The sequence below is a fragment of the Notothenia rossii genome (genome assembly GCF_949606895.1).
Source record: "Notothenia rossii genome assembly, chromosome: 4".
NCBI lineage: Eukaryota > Metazoa > Chordata > Actinopteri > Perciformes > Nototheniidae > Notothenia > Notothenia rossii.
The window spans coordinates 15,966,469-15,984,277 of NC_136902.1; the positions used below are offsets into that span (position 1 = coordinate 15,966,469).

Below are 17,809 nucleotides of genomic sequence, written 5' to 3' on the forward strand. Positions count from 1 at the left end.
TATCTTTAATAATACAAGCTGTTTTCAAACAGATGGTTTTTGTTACAGGGCTGTAATTAAAAAGTTAAAATGTAAGCAAGGAAGGCTTAGCCTTACAATACAAAAAGTGAGACAAATAGCCAATGCTTTTATTCAGCCATGTAAATGCCAAACAAATGTAAATCTTCTTACAAAAATGTGGAAACTTTAAGCCTTCCAGAACAATAGACTTTTGAGGAAAGGAAACATTGTGATTAGTTCAAGTTTGAAATGAAAATAAAGGTGTAGGTTTATTTATTGGTATTAGGAAAAGGAGTTAATGTCGATTTTAGACACAAATCTTTGTACGACATAATATGTTTATCTTCACATAAAGAAAAATAAATGTCACCTATAGTCACAAAAATCTCACAAAGTCACATGCAACTATTTTAATCTTGATGTGCTTTTTTCTGACGGAGTCTCGAACCAAAACAACCATGTGATTTGTAATAGCATTTGTTTAAAACAAAAGAAAGGTATTGCGGCTTTGTTTGCTGCACTTTCCCTATCATGTACATTTTTGTAAAATATGGCCTGATAAAAATAGGTCTACCTAAACTGTCTGCGTCTAATATTTCAGGTTGTGCACTCACGTAGCCGCAGTCGAGAATCAATTCATATTTGCATTATCCATTTGCCTGCATTTACATGACCATCTCCCTCCATGTTATGGAAACAATTAGAACGTTATGGTCCAGCCTCAGAAAAAAAGGTACCTCTGAATAACCACCAGATGTCGCCCTGCACCACCAGGTGTGGTAGCCTCGTAGGCCCTATACGACTGAATGTGCAGGAGAACAATAGGAGCACGGCAGCAGAGATTCAGAATGGACCTAATGACCGTTATGAATGTAATCCTTACAATAAAATGTATATTTCTTTGGGTTGAATATTTATAATTTTCTTTTGTATAATATTTACCGTCTCCGATGGAACATTGGCTATAGTTGATTGATCTCACCTGTTTTGGATCTCCATCAATGTATAGGCCTAAATGCGACGCCAATACTTGCAGCTTTAATCGGAATCTTAAGCTATAGTAGGCTTGATAGTGTGTTAGTCACCCAGTTTACAGTTTATCCACAGTTTAACTAGGCCTATAGCCATGGTGATCGCAAACAGTGCCATCTTACGAAAACATATTTGTACTAATGAAGTCTTCCTGCAAGGGGTAAAAATGATCAATACCGTTTGAACAATAGATGTCCCGTGGAATGTGTCTTTCTGGTTTGCCCACAAGACAGTTACATTAGCCTGCGTCTGTTGTAAAGTCGCACTGTGTTTACCGATGACAGGAACTCTTAATATATTTGTCAAGAGCAGAGGCATCTAAAAAAAAACACAAGAAGGATTTTAACCATAGGGCATATGATCATCTAACACACTTTCCCTTTTGTCATGATCGACCTCAGAGTAGTTGTAGCTACTTGGTTGTAAAGAAGCAGGGCAGAAACAGCTCCGGGCTGCTGCCGAATCGACCGTTTCATGTGCGCAGCTGCAACCCCGCTTTAGTAAAGACCGACCGGGCTGCAGCATCAACACGAGGGTACCAGCTCCTCTCACTGCAGCCTCCTCCAGTCGCTGCTACGCGTCACTAAACCTCAGAGCAACGAGAAGACCAAGAGAGATGGACACCCAATGACCAAAAAGGGATTTTAATCGTGGAGACAAGAAAAGGAGGACCGGTGAGTGAGGGGCAAGCTGCGACAGAGCGCTCTACAGACTCAGAGCTGCCTGTAACGGTAGTGGGGGTTGGCCATGGTCGGACGGGGGCTGTGGATATGTAAGCCCCGGTTTGGAAAGCGGGGCAGGTTTGGTGTTTTGCCTTATCTGTGCGCGGCGATAGCAAGCTTAACCTTACTGGCTCTGCTCTTTGTGGACTGCATCGAATCATGGGTCACCTCCATGAACATGAACACGTTGGTGGAGCCGCACGCAGCCATCATCCCCGCGCAGAGCGTCCCCCCCACCCGCCCCGAGGAGTTTCTGCTCATGCCCAGCCCGTTAATGTGCCAGCGTGCCAAGCCTTACCTCATCACCATGGTTACCTCGGCTCCTGCCAACCAGAGGGCCCGCCAGGCCATCCGGGACACCTGGGGAGGGGAGGTGGAGGTGAGGGGCTTGCGCGTCATGACCCTCTTCATGGTGGGGGTAGCTTCTGACCCCGGACTGGCCAAGCTGCTGATCGAGGAGGCCAGGGAGCGAGGAGACCTGATTCAGGGGCGTTTTCTGGACACCTACTCCAACCTTACCCTGAAAACCCTGTCCCTGCTGGGGTGGGCCCGCAGGTTCTGCCCCCAGGCCCACTTCATGGCCAAAGTGGATGATGACGTTCTGTTCAATCCCAGTGCCCTCCTGCACTTCCTGAACAGGAGTCGTAACCCCTACGAACAAGGAGACTTATACCTTGGCAGGGTGCATCTCCACGTGGCCCCGGACCGTGACCCAGATGGCAAGCATTACCTCCCTTCAGGGGCCTACCCTCCTTCTGTGTTTCCGGACTATTGCAGTGGCACAGCCTATGTTCTGTCCCGCTCCGCACTGCTCAAGATTTCCCTGGCGGCCTCTGCGTCACCTCTTTCCACACCTCTGCCCCCTGAGGACGTGTTTGTTGGTTTGTGTGCCCGGACAGCTGGAGTGTTGCCCTCACACTGCCCACTCTTCTCCGGGGGCCCAGGGGTGCCGTACGGGCGCTGCTGCTATCAGGCCATGGTGTCCATCCACCATGTCCCACCCAGGGAGATGCTGCACTACTGGGCTGATGTCCACATATCTCGGCCCTGCTCCTGGCTGGGTATCCGGGCTTCTCTGGGGCTCTGCAAGGTCAGGGCGATGCTGGGGACCGCCCTGGGGCTGGAGCAGGGCTTGTGAGGGTGGATAAGAAGGAAAGGAAGAAAGTAAAACTGGACTTATTGGGGCTGTGCCTCAATACTGTGAACAGCACACGTGCTCTTCAGGCTGTAAAATGTCTGTATTTTTATAGCTTTATTTTTTTAAACACAATTAGGCCTATTTAATTATTTGGTTTTTTTGCAGAAAAGAGGACAACGCAGCTCGTGGTAGGCTATGTCACAGTAGACTGTTACACATTACTTTCGTTTTTACACACGTTTTTTAAACGTAAAACAAACAACACCATAGCATGCTGATTCAGGAAATACATCCGCTTAACTGATCTCAGAACTCAACTGACATCTATGCTGCTACCTCATACAACCCGTGTAGTTTATCAGGCCTACTTTTGATATTAGTTTAATATGATGCCTAAATGCACGATGCTTTAAACAAGAGTAGCCTACAATAGATATCAAACTAAGGCTCCATGAACCTTGCAAAACACATTAGAAGTAGGCCTACAACACATTAATAAGTCACAACTTAGATGTAGTGCAATCTGCCATTATTTGCACGATGGAAAATAGGGTGTATTCGGACTGATAACAGATAGGCTACAATTGAACTTCTGTGTGTGAAAGCTCAGTTATTCAGCCACCTCATTTATTAAAATCTAAGAATATAACATTAAACTGACTGATGTGATACACAGCTGTATTCCAGATAATGTTAAGCTGTATTACCTTTGTTTGTAATAGTGAGATTAAACATTGTAATGTGAAGAAGCGTTTGGAATTAATTTAGTCGGAGTAAAACAAACATTTCACAATGTGTTTGGACAGGGCTGACTACATTTGAGCTCAGCTTGTGCACAGTGTTACAAATGTATTGAACATGTAAACTGGTTTCCAATTAATGTACCAGGCGCTACAGTGGAACACGCACATACACAGTGTACCCGCGTCTCTGTATACAATGAAGGCTTGATAATCAGCTCACAGCATATAAAATGGCATATATATGTAAGCAGAGGTAAAATGCTATTTTACAAGTGGGGGAGGGGGTCCTCACCTCTTCTAGGGGGGTCCGGGGGCATGCTCCCCCGGGAAGATTTCTTTTTTTAAATATTGAAGTTAAATGCATCAACCTGGTGCATTTTGAGAGCAAAATGAATTTAAGGATACATCTCTCAGCACCCATATGAAACATAACTGTAAACAGATTTTCTTTTACTTTATGGATATTTTACAAATCCCTTTTAAACTGTATTCTTGTTTTACTGTCATATAGTATTTCATCACTGTTTTTCATTTATTCTCATAAATGGTGACTAAAACGTTTGAGACCCACTGAGATAACTAGACTAAAGTGAACTATCTAAACAGAGAGTCTCTTACCTCACTGAGCTGTAGTTATCTCTCAGTCTGACAGGAGAGAGCTCTCCCTTTCCTTGTTTTAGAAACAGCTTTTAATATCCGTTAAGCTAACCAGATGCTAACAACAATGCAAATAGTGAGTTTGGTAGAAATATACTGTATAATAGTAAAGTTATTTAAGATGATGCCATAGTTATTGAAGATTTACATTATAAATATTCCCCCAAATTATTCTCAAGCATATTCTTCCAAACTCCTTGCTGTAGTATGACACACAGGAGACTATTGATGTGTGTAGTGAGTTTGGTAGTAATAAGCTGTATAATAGTGATTGAATATTATTGTATTCTCTTTTTTCGGAGTTGCACTTTGCAGACGGTCCCTGAGCACTCTTCTCCGGCTGCAGATAGAGACCAATGTAACGTGTCCAGCTCGGAGGACGGCGCATATTGGCTTTTTTTTTTAATCAAAATGTGACTGTAGTTCTTTGTCAACCTTACTACGTTACTTAGGAGACGTCATTTGTGTCTGAATAACGTTTTGTTCATGAGTTATTGATCCGCGAAATCAGAATCTCCCAATATCGTTCCAACTTTACTGAACTAAGCCATAAGACCGTCTCATTTCGTAGACCGCTCGGTTTGCTATTCCTTAACTTTATTTTTATTTTTATATACATTTATTTTGGACGAAAACTTAGCGTGAGGAAAGGCAAGTGTGGCGTGAGTGCGTGAGATATGGGTTAATTGCGTGACTCTCACGCTCAATGCGTGAGTGTTGGCAGCACTGTGTTTGGATAAAGCCTAGAATGTTCCACCCACATTGTATCTTATGATGGCCTGATGTGTTTTTATTTTAGAAGAGAAATCCACAAACGTTTTAAAACTACAAACGAAACCAATGTTAGTGAACCCAAACCAGCAATCATTTCGAGGTTGACAGACCACTACGATGTGATTGAGTCCTCACCGACTCCTGACATTACGTTATGCCATCCATATTCTTTATTACTTTGATTTTGTATTATTTTAGAGTCAAGGCTTGTTCTTTCTTAATCAGTCATCAATGCTAGTGATTGCACAAACTGCTATTCAGATGCCACCTTTTTAGGAAACAAATGGTCTAAGTCTAATTGAAATCAAGATCACTTATGCAAGATTTACTGGGTTCAATTAGGCCTACTTATCCACCTGGGAAACGGTATTGTCGTTTTGGACATCGCTGGGGACCGCTAAGGACTTTATTTCCAACACCTTGTATATAGTCTATGCGAGACACCCAGAGAAGCAGGGTGCAGCGCCTCACTTTCTAAGGGAGGAAAAGTGTTTTAAATAGGAGTAAGGGAGTTGTATATAAATATATGGCATTTATTTTCTTTCAACCCTTCTTTTATTAGTCTTAAATAGATTAAATTACTATCTTTGAAGTGCACGTTCATTTTTAGCCATTCAAATACATACCACAACCCATGCGGGTTATTATACGGTTACATGTTGATTTACAGAAGCACGTTTTTTTTTCAGAATTTGAATTTCTTCAAAATGTTCCTTTCTTTTCAAAATGTCACTTCCTTTTCTTTTTCTTTCACTTCAGACTTTGATACAAAATGTAAAAAAATTGAGTTCTGACACCCCTGCTGTAAATCCAACACGATAGACATCAGTTGTCATCAACTTCTCACTGACTATTAGGGGGAACAATGATGTCCCACAGAGGAAGAGGGATTGTTAGTCACTTTTACCGACCACATTACAAGTAATTCAGAGCAAGTTACTGAGAAATTCTCCTTGTTCAGAGAATGAAAAACTCTAAAAAGCTAGCCTACTCAGATATCATTTTAATTCACAACTGATTGTTTAACAGAGAAGGTTGGTTATCACAATACTTTGCTTGAGCAATTACTGTATACCCAAGGTCCACATGTGTACTCCAACAACCTTAAATGAAATTTCATGCATTCTTGTCCTTTACCAAGATTTCTTTTGTATGTTGCTTTTGCTGCCAATAGTGACTGTAGGTCAGACTTTGCCTAAATACAGCTGCAGAAGAATTTGGGAGGGACTCAATATGAATAAAGAAGAATGCATTCCGAAAACATGTTAAGCAGAATGGCACATTTTAAAGTCGGACATAATCTCCAGCGACACTGAATTTAGAGGCTTGGCATCATGTTGTTTATTTTTTAGAACATATTTATATAAAACATTTGACAAACGCTCATACAGTTCAGCCTTCAAAGCAATGAAGGTCAAACATTTGTGAAAAATGTGTTAATCAGGAGAAGTATACAACTTGACACAAATTCTTGCTGACACCCATGCTAGTCATGGCAACTCACATTATCCAGCCATGTAGACAGGAAGTGCTTCAGGCTACAGACACTAAATAGAACTACCCTTTCACTGTGCTCAACATTGATTACTGATGATGTGCCATTCAACAGAATTTGTTTTTATTAAGCTGACTGCCTCCAGAATTTCTACAGCTCGTGATCTGTTCCCACGGTGGAGTAATGTGTACAATACAATTTGTCCTTTATGTAAAGTTCAAAGGTCACGCCCACAGAATGTCACTGGGTTTTGGGTTGCACAAAGGATCCGCCTTTTTATTTTTTGAATCTGTCCAGAGCAGATTTCTTGCTCGATAAAGACACCTCCTTCTTCTCCCTCTCCTTTCTCTCTTTTTCAATCTTCATTTTGTCCTCTGAAGATTGCTGTACTGTCTCCTGAGGGGTAATCAAGTCAAAAGAAACAAAAAATGAGCCAAACAGTGCAGATATAGCAGAAAGATCACACTCAAACGTATATCTCTGATTACTTACCCTCAGGTCCTCATTAGCCACTTGTCTCTTGCGCCTTTCAATACTGCCGGCAGAACTACGACCCTTCTTCTTATACCTGGGAACAAACTTTTCTTTGGCAAGTGGATCAAAGCCCTAGGAAGACAAAACAGACTTTTAGAAGGGTGGATACATACTATGACTCAGTATATAAAATGAACAGATCTAAAATCAAATGTGTGCTAATAGGATAGTTCCAGACACTGACCAGAGCTTGGACCCTGTCTTGGTGCTTCTGCTGGAAGGTGGCTTGGTCCACGTGTCCCAGCTCAGTGGGGTCGAGGGTGATGAGCTCTGGGTGGATCTTCTCCAGCAGGGCCTTAACCTCCCATTCCTGCCTCTGCTTAGCACTGCGATATGGATTTGAATCCAGACCGTCGAAGTTGGGCTCTCCCGCACCTGTAAATATAGATAAAAAGTTCATTAATGGCAGCTGATACGATTGGTTCAACCCATCAGGGCCACATTGAGCATAACAAATACACTGAACAAAAATATAAATGCAACACTTTTTTTTTTGCTCCCATTTTTCATGAAATATACTCAAAGATCTAAAACATTTTCTATATACACAAAATAACAATTTCTCTCAAATATTGTTCACAAATCTGAAAAAATCTGTGATAGTGAGCACTTCTCCTTTGCCGAGATAATCCATCCCACCTCACAGGTATATCAAGATGCTGATTAGACAGCATGATTATTGCACAGGTGTGCCTTAGGCTGGCCACAATTAAAGGCCACTCTGAAACGTGCAGTTTTGCTTTATTGGGGGGGTCTGGGGGGATCCGAAAACCCTAGGGTTAAACCCTAACCCTAACATGTCACCCATTGAGCATGTTTGGGACGCTCTGGATCGGCGTATACGACAGCGTGTTCCAGTTCCTGCCAATATCCAGCAACTTCGCACAGCCATTGAAGAGGAGTGGACCGACATTCCACAGGCCACAATCTACAACCTGATCCACTCTATGCGAAGGAGATGTGTTGCACTGCGTGAGGCAAATGGTGGTCACACCAGATACTGACTGGTTTTCGGAACCCCCCAGACCCCCCCCAATAAAGCAAAACTGCACATTTCAGAGTGGCCTCTTATTGTGGCCAGCCTAAGGCACACCTGTGCAATAATCATGCTGTCTAATCAGCATCTTGATATGCCACACCTGTGAGGTGGGATGGATTATCTCGGCAAAGGAGAAGTGCTCACTACAAAAGTGTTGCATTTATATTTTTGTTCAGTGTATTTTCCTACATCACACTCTATCCTCATTTTGAGGCTTATTTGAAATAAGGAATAATTCGAAATCCAGTCTTACCTGGTATGAGCATGCTGGTGAAACCCTCTCCGTGCCCCACCCCGAGGACATCCTCAAAAGGACAGAAGTGCATCCCCCAAACTGTTCTTTGAACTCTGTGAGCCATGTAGGGTTTAGTGACTGGAGTGCTCCACACGTCTCTGTACACCTGCAGGGAGAGTTTCAGACACAGATTAGGTGATAGGAGGGTCAAAAGTTGCACTCTTATGCATGTTTTATCAAAATGACTTTGTGCAATGTCAGAGGTAATGTATAGCCACAAGGTGCAAAATGTCAGCAGTTTTTTTTTAATTCTATCTTTGGTCAGAAGAAGTCACTGCAGACCTTGTTCATAGCAGACCTTGTTCATAGCAGACCTTTTGGCTTGTCATAGCAGGAACATTCCACGTGTTTATTTTTAACTGAGTTTTGCTGATGTGACAGAAACATTTCTAGTTTGGAGAAAAAAAAAGGTCTCGTGTTGTTTGAACACACACTTCCCTTAGATTAGATTACCTATCCCAAAACGTCCCCTAGTTTCCGAACAATCTCTTAGAACAGAGCAAAAAGGAAACTTTAGATTCCTTCAATGGACAATGTTCCTTATTAATGGTATTAATTAAGAATTTAGGAAATCAGTCAGTCAGAGTTCAGCTGCAGAACAGGTCAGCTAAGCAGTACAACATGTGACATGTATATACAGTTTCCAATTATAGATAAAAAGGAATCAGTATTTTCTTTCAACAAAATTCATGCTGACATCTCCTTTTAATTGAATGCAACATGTGACTCAGAACTGTGTCTTAAATTAGCTCCAGATTGCACTGCTCTTCACAGGAAACGTACTTTGTAAGGACATTTTGGTTAAGTAAGTACAACAACATGTCGCCATCCAGCAATGTCATTCATTTGGTGAAAAGAGCTATCAATCTATCAATCCTTTCCGTGTCCGGGGCCGGGTGAGGTTTCCCGTGAATTAGAATGTCTGTGATTACAACATTTGCCTCTGAACAAATGTTTCTGCTGATCATAACCAGACGTTTTCACTTATGATAACCCACACCAAATGCATCACTTCCTGTGTGAAGGCCTGATCATGTTCCGATGAGAGCTCTGGATCTGTGCAGTATGGTGCAGATAATGACCTGAACAATGTCCCCAGTGGCAGCCGACAGCAGCCCCCTCTGGCTCAGGGACAAACAGGATGCTCCAGCAGGAAGGAAGTAGGACTTGAGGGGCTTGAAGGCTCTAATGTCGTATACCTTCAGCTTTTTATCCATACCAGATGTCACCATGTATCTGCCAAGAGGAGAGCACAACGAAAGATTGCTCTCTGGTGGACATTCAGAAAACTGCAGCTCACAACAAAACATGTATTAGTTATTCAACCTGACTGTAAAGTATTTCAGCATGTATGGCTTTCTTCTACAAATTGTTCACTTCAAAACACCCACAGTTCTGCCTGGGAGCACCAGCACTATGCACAATTCAAAGATTATTATAACGGAAAGATGCATTAAAAAGAACATGCTATTCACTGTGTGTATCGATAGATTAAATGATCATCTATTTGTTTTTGTAGTCGTCTGAAGTTCCAATCATAACATTAGCTTAACACAAACCATGTACTATTCTAAGTACTTTAATAAAAACTAATGCTGTCGTTAACGGCGATAATAAAATGTTTGAATTAATTGCGTTAAAATATTTAACGCATTTAACGCATGAGCAGAATGGCCCGCCCCATACATCCCACCAGTGGCAGCACTGGGGTAGGCTACAGCATACCAACAAATGGCTTAGCCCCACCATGAAAAATGATGTTAAAGTAAGCTAAATAAAGTCCGCCAACTCGCGCCGAATAAAATTGCACAGACAGCAGTGAGTAAGATTGATTTCAGTAGTCACTTGTCTGGAAATACCGAAGACTAGAAACGGCTTTGAAAACTTGTCACGTAATGATCGTCTTCTCAATAGAACATCTTTGATAATGTCTTCTGGCCAATCAGAATCAAGATAACGGTGTGGTGTTGTTGCAGGAAGTCCCGACGGAGAATACTTTTTTTTTTACTTTTTTCGATACAACATTACGTGTTGATAGAAATCAACACGTAATGAAATAAGACCCCACGGTTTGATGATTGATAGGTGTGTGGGCTGTATTTCATTTTGACACACAGAACAATGTTATAATAAACATACATATTGTATGTTAAATGGATATATCCGCCTTCTTTCATTTATCTTTCCATTCCCACAACAATATACATAAAGAAATGGCATATTTTGGACATAGTTCGAATGGTGATTAAATCATGATTAATACATTTTTAAGCTGTGATTAATCTGATTATAATTTTTAATCGTTTGAGAGCCCTAATAAAAACGTAAAATATTATACTCAGAATCTGAAAGATGCATTAATTTACCTGCAAACTGGTGTCTGTTTAGATCACTGTAATTATGGTTAGTGGGTGAAAACGCAAGCTACATCATAAAAATATTGATTGTGGCACGATGCAAAGCCAAGTATAAAACTGAATCCTTAAAAATAAGTGTGTCTCCAGGTGGTGGGTTGAAAAAAACGAAAAATATATTGTCAATGATAACAAAGACATTTTACATTTTCAAAAGATGGAAGTTGAAACATTTAACGGGCTCGAAATGAAATACAGAGCATATTTATGATGTGGGGATTAGGGCTGTGCCCGAATATCCGAATATTCGTTCGTTGGAGTACTATTCGCGTTTCAATTTCGTTATTCGGAAATTCGTTTTTTGTTTTTTTCCCCCATACACGTTATCGTTTACTTTCTCCGTCTTTATATGTAGATATTACTTTTCTCCCTTAATCTCCGTCACGTTGTTTCCAATGCAACAACAACTTCCTGTCAACTACGCTAACTCTCCTTCAAAAATAAAAGCATGTCCATAAATAGGAAGCCAAGCCAAGTTACACTTAAGACATATACAACTGCAACGAAAGTAACAAACACAATGCGATATCCTTTTCAATTTCAAAGAACACAAATTGGGTTACATTAACAAATAACTATAAAACAACAATACTGTAGAATAACAAAATGAATGCCGTGAATACACCGAAATACACGTGTTGAAGTGGTTCGCTGCTGATTACTACGCCCCCCCCCCCAGAGCCTGAAAAATGGTATTCGGGACAGCCCTAGTGGGGATGCACATGGATTTAAACAGGGCGATGGTTGAGTGGAGGCTGGGCATTACGCTTCTCCAACAACCCCCAAAACCTTTCATGATGATGTTTCTACTGCAATTGACTGCGAACAACCTCTACAAAATATAATCACTTATCCAAATCTTCCTCTAAAGAAAATCCATATTTGACATTAAAGTGTCATGTTTAGACTCACGTGCCCGTCTTGTCTACAGCCACAGAGCGCACGGCCCCCTGGTGACAGAGCATCTTGACGAGAGCTTCTTTCTGATTGGGCGACCACAGGGTGACTGTGCCGTTGGAGTGGCCGAGGTGGACGATGGCATTTTGAGGGTTCTGGCACATCACGTCCAGCCGGCCAGTCTTGGTGTTGATGGCTGCCACTTCCTTTCCAACAGACACATCCAGGTACTGCAGGAAGCTTGTGGCACTCTGAGGGCGAGAACAGGAAGGTTTGTGAGAGCAGATTGATTTGAGTGAATTAGGGTTAGGGTTACAAGTAGGGGATTGCTTTTACATTTCATATTTTACTTTACACAAATGTTTGAGAGAGATATGTGAGGCAAAAAAACAGATGAAAGGGGCCGGTGGATACCGAGTAACTTATTGTAATATACCCTGCTTATAAACACACTTAGCTCAGTAAGGAACTTTAAAACACCTAGTGTCTAAACTTCGCAGCGATACAATTATTTCCAAAGAAACATCCACAAAACTGCATAGAAATCATAAGAAATTTGTCTACGAATCATTATTATTTTGCTATGTTTTCTTTCATTATCAAAGTAATCGAGTACAAGATGTCATACTGTTAACGATTTGGTCAAATTTAACCAATAGATGGCTTAAACAATCCGACTGCTTATCGATAGGGGGCCTCAAAGTGTAAAAACGCCTGCTCTACATAGTTTGGAAACTACTTGATATTGATTGAACTCTTTTATAGCGTCTGATAACTTGTCTTCATGGCCAGGTCTCTCTTGAAAAATAGATTTGAGTCTTATTGAGTATTTAACCTGGTTGAATAAAGAAGAAATATAAAAAATCTATTGAACGATGATACATGACAAACAGGTTGGCAAGCTTTTGTAATTGTGGTAATACTTCCAAAGTAAAATGCAATAGCTTGTGTAAATGACCTGGACGAACAGGTTGAATCAACTCACCACTGTTGCTAGCAAAAAGTGGTATGGGAGGAACTGCATTCGAAGGACGTCGTTAAATTTGCGGATGCAGTGGAGCTCGATGCCATTGGAGTCGTAGATATAGAGCCACTTCTTCTGAGCCACCGCATACATGGCCTCACTGTGGAGCCACCTTGATAAAAGCAGAAATGTTTGTGTTTAGAGGAAAGATGTTTTACAGTTAAGTCAACTATTATTGCGTTGTACAAAGTGCGCTGTGTAGCTCAGCACAATGTGAGGCGTATGACTTACTTTACATCATTGATGGACTCCATCACGTTTATCTCACACATTAGCCGTTTGGTCTGCCAGTCTATACAAGCAATATGGCCTCTCCTTCCACCGAGCAGCAGATGTCTGAAACAAAGAAAACACACTGTGAACAAAATGCACAAACATTCAATCAATATTTCGTTATAAATTGGAAGGACTCGCCTTGAATGATAAAGCTACAGAAAGTTCAAGTCTGCAGTTTCCTCAGCTCTACAGAATGTTTTTAAATATTTCATTGCGTTTATATAGCCCAAGTCACAGGTTTGCATGAAGCGGCTTTACAGTTTATGCAGAATACAACAAACTCAGTATGGGTACAAGTAATCTCCCGCCAAAACATTTTTTTAAATAGATGTATTTTTATCATTTTAGTTTTACAAACCGAATCAGGATTGTCTTGGTCGAGTCTCAACACTCTCATAAGGAGTTTTTAGGCAAAACTGGTAGTTGTTTTCAGTGAAAAAGCTCTGAGAAACTCACTGTACATTTCCTGCCCAGCATGTCAGACAATGTTAACACTATCAGGTAAACACAGCCGAGCAGTTAGCAGGTAGGGAGCCAGATATTTACAAAACAGAACTAATAATGAGAGCAAATATTCGTCAGATGGACACAAAATGAGCAAATATGCATTATTAGTTGAACATATGTTCAGTTAATGGCTTCTAATCCAAAGAGGCAAAAAATCAGATAATGTGGGTTTAGATAGAAAAACATTTGGAGTTTATCTTCTCCTATTGCTGAGCTGACGGACTCGCCTCATTCGCAGCAGCCCTTAGACAGACACTTTAAACATGGTTTGAACAGGCATAGAGAGTGAGATACTGACCGTCCAGTCCTGCTGTAATCCAGTCGATATGGTCCAAACTGAGACAGTTTCAGATCAAAATACTGAGAAAAAAGTGAGAGAGGAAACACAAATCAATGGAAGGTCTCATCCAGGGGAACAACATCTAACCTGCACATATCTTCATTAAATTGTTTTTGAAACTAAATATACAAATAATTAACACAATCTTGTAACCTCCTGAACATACAGTATTTTTTGTTTATTTTATTCTTGTTAATGAAATAGTGCTGAAGTTAACAAGGGTTGTAATGCCTAACACATTATCCATATTAATACAATAAGTTGGGGATGACCTTTACTATTTGCAGCTTATTGTATCCCAGTAAGATCAGTTAAAAAATAGCTATATTTAAAAAGATAAAATAAAAACAGTAACATGTGGCCTGAACAAGGTATAGAGAGGCTGCTTGTGTTATCACAAAAGGCCCCATCACTTAAATGTCAGGAGTGTCCAGTTAATGTCCCACCTTTGACGCAGAGGTTATATCAACAGCATCTGAAATATCTTCCTGAGAGATTGTGCACGTGTCCTCATCTTCATCTCCTTCTAGAAACCTGAGATTGAAAGGAAAATGTCACAATCATGATTTTAAACAAAGGCTTGAAGTGACATTTATCAAATTGCATCTCTGTCACATTATATACTGAAGCCAGAGCAGCCAGTCAACATTTAGAGGAAATTACCCAGCATCCTCTGGGAGTAGGAGGTCAATCCGAGCAGCTTGCTTCTGGGCCATTTCCGAAACTTCATCAGAGCGAGCCATCATGTCTTTCAGCTTGTAATGCTGCCGGGGAATCTAGAGCGAGAACAATAGAGGATCCTTGAATAGCTAGTAGCAACGGATAACTCCTTTTATTTACCAACGTGTCAAAAAGATTACCTTACCTTCTTAGTTTTATCTCTCCTCTTGAACTTCTGCATCCTGTCTTTAGAAATGTGTGCAGGCCCAGGGAAAGGGTCAGGTTTCTGAGAGAGTAGGAAAAAGCATACAAATGAAGGGAACGTCTTTTAGAGCTGGGAGATATATTGATATAGAATCAGAAATAGACCCCAGTTACAAAAGTACTTCTACTTTCATTCAGATCAATGATATGCTATATTGGAAATATATATTTAAGCATGTTGTTTTGCCCTGTTATTAAAAAATAAGTAAACAAATTCCAACTTACCTTTAGTATATATGTGCTACTGTAAATACACATCTATAAGCAATCCCTTTGAACTGACCCAACATTATGCACATCGTATGTATTTTCAAATTACAACTTTTTTCTTTTTAAACCTGCTTCCCCTCCCTCCCCCCCCGACTTTGTATTGCAACTGCTGATAAACAATTTCTCTAGGGATGAATAGTTTGTATTTTAATTTACGATTCAGAATGTACATTCCTGTGATAATCCGTGGATATATTTCCCACTTCTCGGAGTGACACGACAATTATTTGTGTTTATATCAGGAGATCTTCCAAAACAATCCATCGATCTCTGCTAGCTTGCCTTTTAACTAAAACGTCAAATGTATTTATCATTTAACGGCATTGCTTTGTCAAATAGTATTTGCACTTTGTTTCTTCCTTTTTTTGAATATCACTTTTAACTGCATCTCCTGTAGCAAATGTGATATATACAAAAAGCTTTATTATTACTTGTATTGACTTACCCCTGAGATGAACTTCTTTGCATCTCCTCGATCCTCATCGTTCTTTCTTTTCTTTGCTTTCTCGACGTGTTTCTGTGGCAGAGTCTCTCCAGTCTGTTCTCCATCTTTTCCAACTTTGTTTTCATCCTTCCCCTCCTGCGGCTCATCCCAGTATCGAGCAGGGGGCTGTTTAAGAGGAGCAAAGCGGAAACAGGTTTGCAAAAGCGATGTTAACAACAAGACAGAGAGTTTAGTGTACATTGGAGTCACTTTGTTAGAAGAGGTAGGGACCCTTTTTCAGATACTGCTACGGTTTTAGGTGCCCCCGCAAAATATACATGCTTACTGTCTACAGTTCATGTCTCCCTTTGTAGACCACCACACGATATTGACTAGTGCTTTAAACCTGCAATGTGCAATATAGTCACTTTTCTTTCAATACTGTGCAATGATCACCTTTATTGTTATAAAGGTCCCAACATTTTTTTTAATAATGTCTCAACACATAATTATATCGAAGTCACCAACTATTTTAAGTTGCTGCTCCTCGTTTTAAGCCATTGATGTGTACTAAATAGCTCTATTTTTAATAATGTGTTGTTTTCTTCTCTATGTTTAATAAGTTAGCGTATCTTTATAAATGCATGCCTTTTTCTCGTGCTATGCCACTTTTTGCTGTAATACTGTACATTTCCCCGCTGTGGGACTAATAAAGGATTTCTGATTCTGACATGTACATATATGCTTACAATATGTTCGGGACAACTAGTGCAGGAACTATGCCAAGCTTCTGCAAAGCGGAAGCAGCACTTGCCTTATTATTATTCTTCATTATTACTAATATTAAGCGTGTCGCAGGTCCAAACTGCAGCACTTGTAGCATTACACCCAAAAAGTGTGAACAGTCCTATGTTCTCCTGTGCAAATTAACCTCAAAGTGTACACGTATTGTGCACGCTTTTTTCAGAACATTTATAACGAACTATCCGAATGCAAGTCCAGTATACATGGTTCCGATGTGGGTTTATTTATCTGTGAAAATATAAAAAAGGGTAATCTCGCCTCACGAAAAAACCCGCAAACTCACACACACGCTGCTTGCATTAATTGCGTAGTGTTAGAAAAACTATCACTACATTGAGTGTGTTAGTTTTGTTTTAAAACGTCAAGGTCTTTCTCAGATGACGTTATTCAAAGTTTAACTATGTCACAAACAACTTATTCGCAGTTACCTTCTTCGTTTTGTCCACGTGTGCTGGATTCACCACTACCTCACTGGTGGCCGCCATCTTTGTTGTATATGTTTTTCAGTTCCTGTGACCTCACTTCTGATTACGTCACGTCCTGCTAAACATTGTTTAGTATTTTTTTATTCAGCAATTTTCTTACAGAATATAATCAAAACAGGAAAGTTGTAGTTCAACCAATTATGGTGGGGAGCTTTCTAGAACAAAAGTAATGAAGAATAGGAGTAGGCTGCCAATAAATGCTGAAAATCAAGACAGAGAAAAATCAAAACAAGTCAGAAATAAAAGAGAGAAACAATCATGTAAAAAAACTTTAAAGCAAAGACTGAACTTAATATGTGTTTCCCACCAGGAATAGGTAAAGGCTTATTTCGTTTTTTTCTCTCTTGTCTTTTAAATGGTTTAGTCTTTCTATTTACCTTTAACATATATTATATATATCGTTTTTAATTTGTTGAAATGCCAGAAATGCTACGCATACACAACTTTTTTGCATTCATATTTCTTTGATAGGGAGTCTGTTTTTAAATAGGGAAATAGTAGTTGACAACTCAATAGCAACTAAAGGTCAACTTACAAGCTTTTTCAGGAGACTTTCTCCACCTTTTATGATGCATTATAGTAAGTGGGCTATAGCCTGCAGTGCTGGGTGTTCTGCAATGCAGTTTAAGTCAATACAGTGAGAAGATTTAAAATGGCAAACCCTGATAACCACTGCAGCTTCAGGGCAGCATTACTGTATGTCAAAACATGTACAAACTTGACTATTGGGCCAACTTATCCACTGTTGGTCACATTTCACTTTTTCTATCCCTTTTCAAACATGAGAAAGGGAATTCTGCATTCAACTGAAAATTGTAAATGATGTATTTGAATTCAAAACATAATGTGCTTATCCGCAAAAAAAAAATATTAATTTAATGGCAAAAGCAGTGCAACCGTTTCCTTCCTTCCCCTCAAACACTTCCTCAACTTCTTGTTTGTTGTGATTCGGTGCATAAGACATCCATTCTCTCTAGGATATGTGTTTTTCATTTGCCAGACAGCGCTATATGCG

At 40.2% G+C, this 17,809-nt stretch overlaps 2 protein-coding genes across 2 annotated transcripts; one reads left to right on the forward strand and one right to left on the reverse strand.

The window, feature by feature from the left end:
• The first annotated feature begins 1,409 nt into the window (after positions 1-1,409).
• Positions 1,410-3,807, forward strand: b3galt4 (UDP-Gal:betaGlcNAc beta 1,3-galactosyltransferase, polypeptide 4). Its single transcript, XM_079677406.1, has one exon. It carries the CDS (start codon positions 1,780-1,782, stop codon positions 2,890-2,892), a length of 1,113 nt encoding a protein of 370 aa, XP_079533532.1. The 5' UTR covers positions 1,410-1,779; the 3' UTR covers positions 2,893-3,807.
• Positions 3,808-6,383: 2,576 nt separating this feature from the next.
• wdr46 (WD repeat domain 46) lies at positions 6,384-16,874 on the reverse strand. Its single transcript, XM_079674503.1, has 14 exons — positions 16,738-16,874; positions 15,527-15,691; positions 14,753-14,833; positions 14,551-14,663; positions 14,334-14,421; positions 13,846-13,907; positions 12,996-13,100; positions 12,726-12,876; positions 11,756-11,991; positions 9,512-9,665; positions 8,388-8,535; positions 7,280-7,470; positions 7,054-7,167; positions 6,384-6,957 (listed from the first exon to the last, which is right to left on the reverse strand). The coding sequence occupies exons 1-14, from the start codon at positions 16,792-16,794 to the stop codon at positions 6,838-6,840; spliced, it is 1,785 nt and encodes a 594-aa protein (XP_079530629.1). The 5' UTR covers positions 16,795-16,874; the 3' UTR covers positions 6,384-6,837.
• Positions 16,875-17,809: the final 935 nt, after the last annotated feature.